General features: G+C 43.9%; 1 protein-coding gene across 1 annotated transcript; it reads left to right on the plus strand.

The window, feature by feature from the left end:
• The first annotated feature begins 234 nt into the window (after positions 1–234).
• On the plus strand, positions 235–1,623 carry LOC102126573 (small proline-rich protein 2E). Its single transcript, XM_045363155.2, has 2 exons — positions 235–276; positions 992–1,623. Exon 2 carries the CDS (start codon positions 1,011–1,013, stop codon positions 1,227–1,229), a length of 219 nt encoding a protein of 72 aa, XP_045219090.2. The 5' UTR covers positions 235–276; positions 992–1,010; the 3' UTR covers positions 1,230–1,623.
• Positions 1,624–1,903: the final 280 nt, after the last annotated feature.

Consider the following 1,903-nt stretch of genomic DNA (forward strand, 5'->3'; position numbering starts at 1 on the left):
TAAGTCACTGAAATTGAGATCTAAGGCAGAGCCTCCATGAGTCAGGAGCACTTAATCCAGTGGAGAGATGCCAGAACAGGATATTTACCAATTTGAGAATCCCTGTCATGCCAGTAATGGATAAATTTGCATTTTAGTTGGGACATCGCTGGACCAGCCCAGTTTTAGGTAGTTCCCCTTCCTGCTGGGTGGGGTAGCAGGCCCTATAAAGAGGTTCTGTGCTCTACAACTCCTAAACTCCTGGTACTTGAGCACCGATCTGCTTTGGAGAACCTGGTGAGTCTGCTTCCTTGAGTTCCTCTGTTCTTTGTGCCCTGAAATGTTGAATGTAATCTGAATACGGCAAGTTTGGCAGATCCAAACCTATGGTCATAGGTTTGATGGTACTTAGTGAATGGAACTACAGGATTAGACTACATGATGCAGTGTTTTATATTGCTTTTAAAAAAATGCACAGTTATATGTCCATATGAACAGAGAAGTTAATAGGAAAGCCTTTGTTTGAAGAAAGGGATGAAGTATTTTTCTCTTTTCCATATTTTCCTGGTGTCCTTTTCAAAGGGTTGTGTCTTAGCAGGTGTGAGAGCCTGCACTCCTTCCTGAACAGCCCTTACTCTGTGCCCAAGTCAACCCACCGGTGCTTTACAACAGATAATGATGATAGGAATAGCTTGTGAGATTGCCCAGGGGGTCTGAACTTGTGACTGCCTTTCCTGAAGATGTTATTTTCATGGAAAAACATGCTTGCTTCTTACATCTTACAGGGATGTTTTCTTTGGAGAAATTGTATGAGGAAAGGCAGGATTTCCTAGGGCTGATGAAGCAACTTGCTAAAGTGGAAGGAGAAGACAGGAAGTCATGAAAAGGGAGCTAAGAGTTTAAATAAAGTTTTGGAGATTGGAGAAATAAGATACCACGGTAATACGTAAGTTTTGCCGTCTCTCTCTGGAGGATTCCTTTCCCGTGAACACTGTTGTATCATTTCTTTCAGATTCTGAGACTCCAGCAGGATGTCTTACCAACAGCAGCAGTGCAAGCAGCCCTGCCAGCCACCTCCTGTGTGCCTCACGCCAAAGTGCCCAGAGCCATGTCCACCCCCGAAGTGCCCTGAGCCCTGCCCACCACCAAAGTGTCCAGAGCCCTGCCCACCTCAGCAGTGCCAGCAGAAATATCCTCCTGTGCCACCTTCCCCACCCTACCAGCCAAAGTGTCCACCCAAGAGCAAGTAACAGCTTCAGGATTCATCAGGAGCACGAAAGGATAAGGATATTTGGCTCACGTCGTTCCACAGCTTCACCTGCATCTTCTCATCAAAGCCATCAAGGGATACACAGGAAACTTCTTTCCCCTTAGCCTATGATCTGCCCATGATGACCCCTGATAGCAAAATGTTTCCTTTCTGAGGCTGCCATACTGCCACTGTCCAGGTGGAGACTTAGAAAGGAAGTCCTCAGCAGTGCCGGTTCCCAGAGCTTTGGAAGAAACACCAGCAGCTCTCTCCATGGGAACCATCGGAGAATTCTGTTGATGTTTCCTGTGTCTGTCTGTCGCCTGGGCATGAGCTTCTACCACCTGTGCAGTTGTCACTTTCCTTTCACTCCCTGAATAAAGTATCTATGCATATACATTTGTGAATGGATCTTTTGTTTCTTTTCAAATCTGCTTTATTGGCAATATTATGTAATCATTTGGGTTTATTTCCACGTTTTTTTAATCCACAGGAAGGATCTCACAATTTGGGTCATACCAACAATTATGTCTGTATTATTTAAACCCCTTTCATTTTCCCTTAATTAGTGTTTAATTGATTTGAGGAACATATTATTCAACTTCTCTGAATGTCAATCTCTTTACTGTAAAGTGAGCAATATAACTTTTACCTAACAAACTAGTTTAAGGCATA

The sequence above is a fragment of the Macaca fascicularis genome, chromosome 1 (assembly GCF_037993035.2).
Source record: "Macaca fascicularis isolate 582-1 chromosome 1, T2T-MFA8v1.1".
In the NCBI taxonomy this organism is placed as follows: domain Eukaryota; kingdom Metazoa; phylum Chordata; class Mammalia; order Primates; family Cercopithecidae; genus Macaca; species Macaca fascicularis.

Bases quoted from the DNA above. Each gene is read 5' to 3' on its own strand.
- LOC102126573 (XM_045363155.2), top strand. From the start codon at position 1,011: ATGTCTTACCAACAGCAGCAGTGCAAGCAGCCCTGCCAGCCACCTCCT.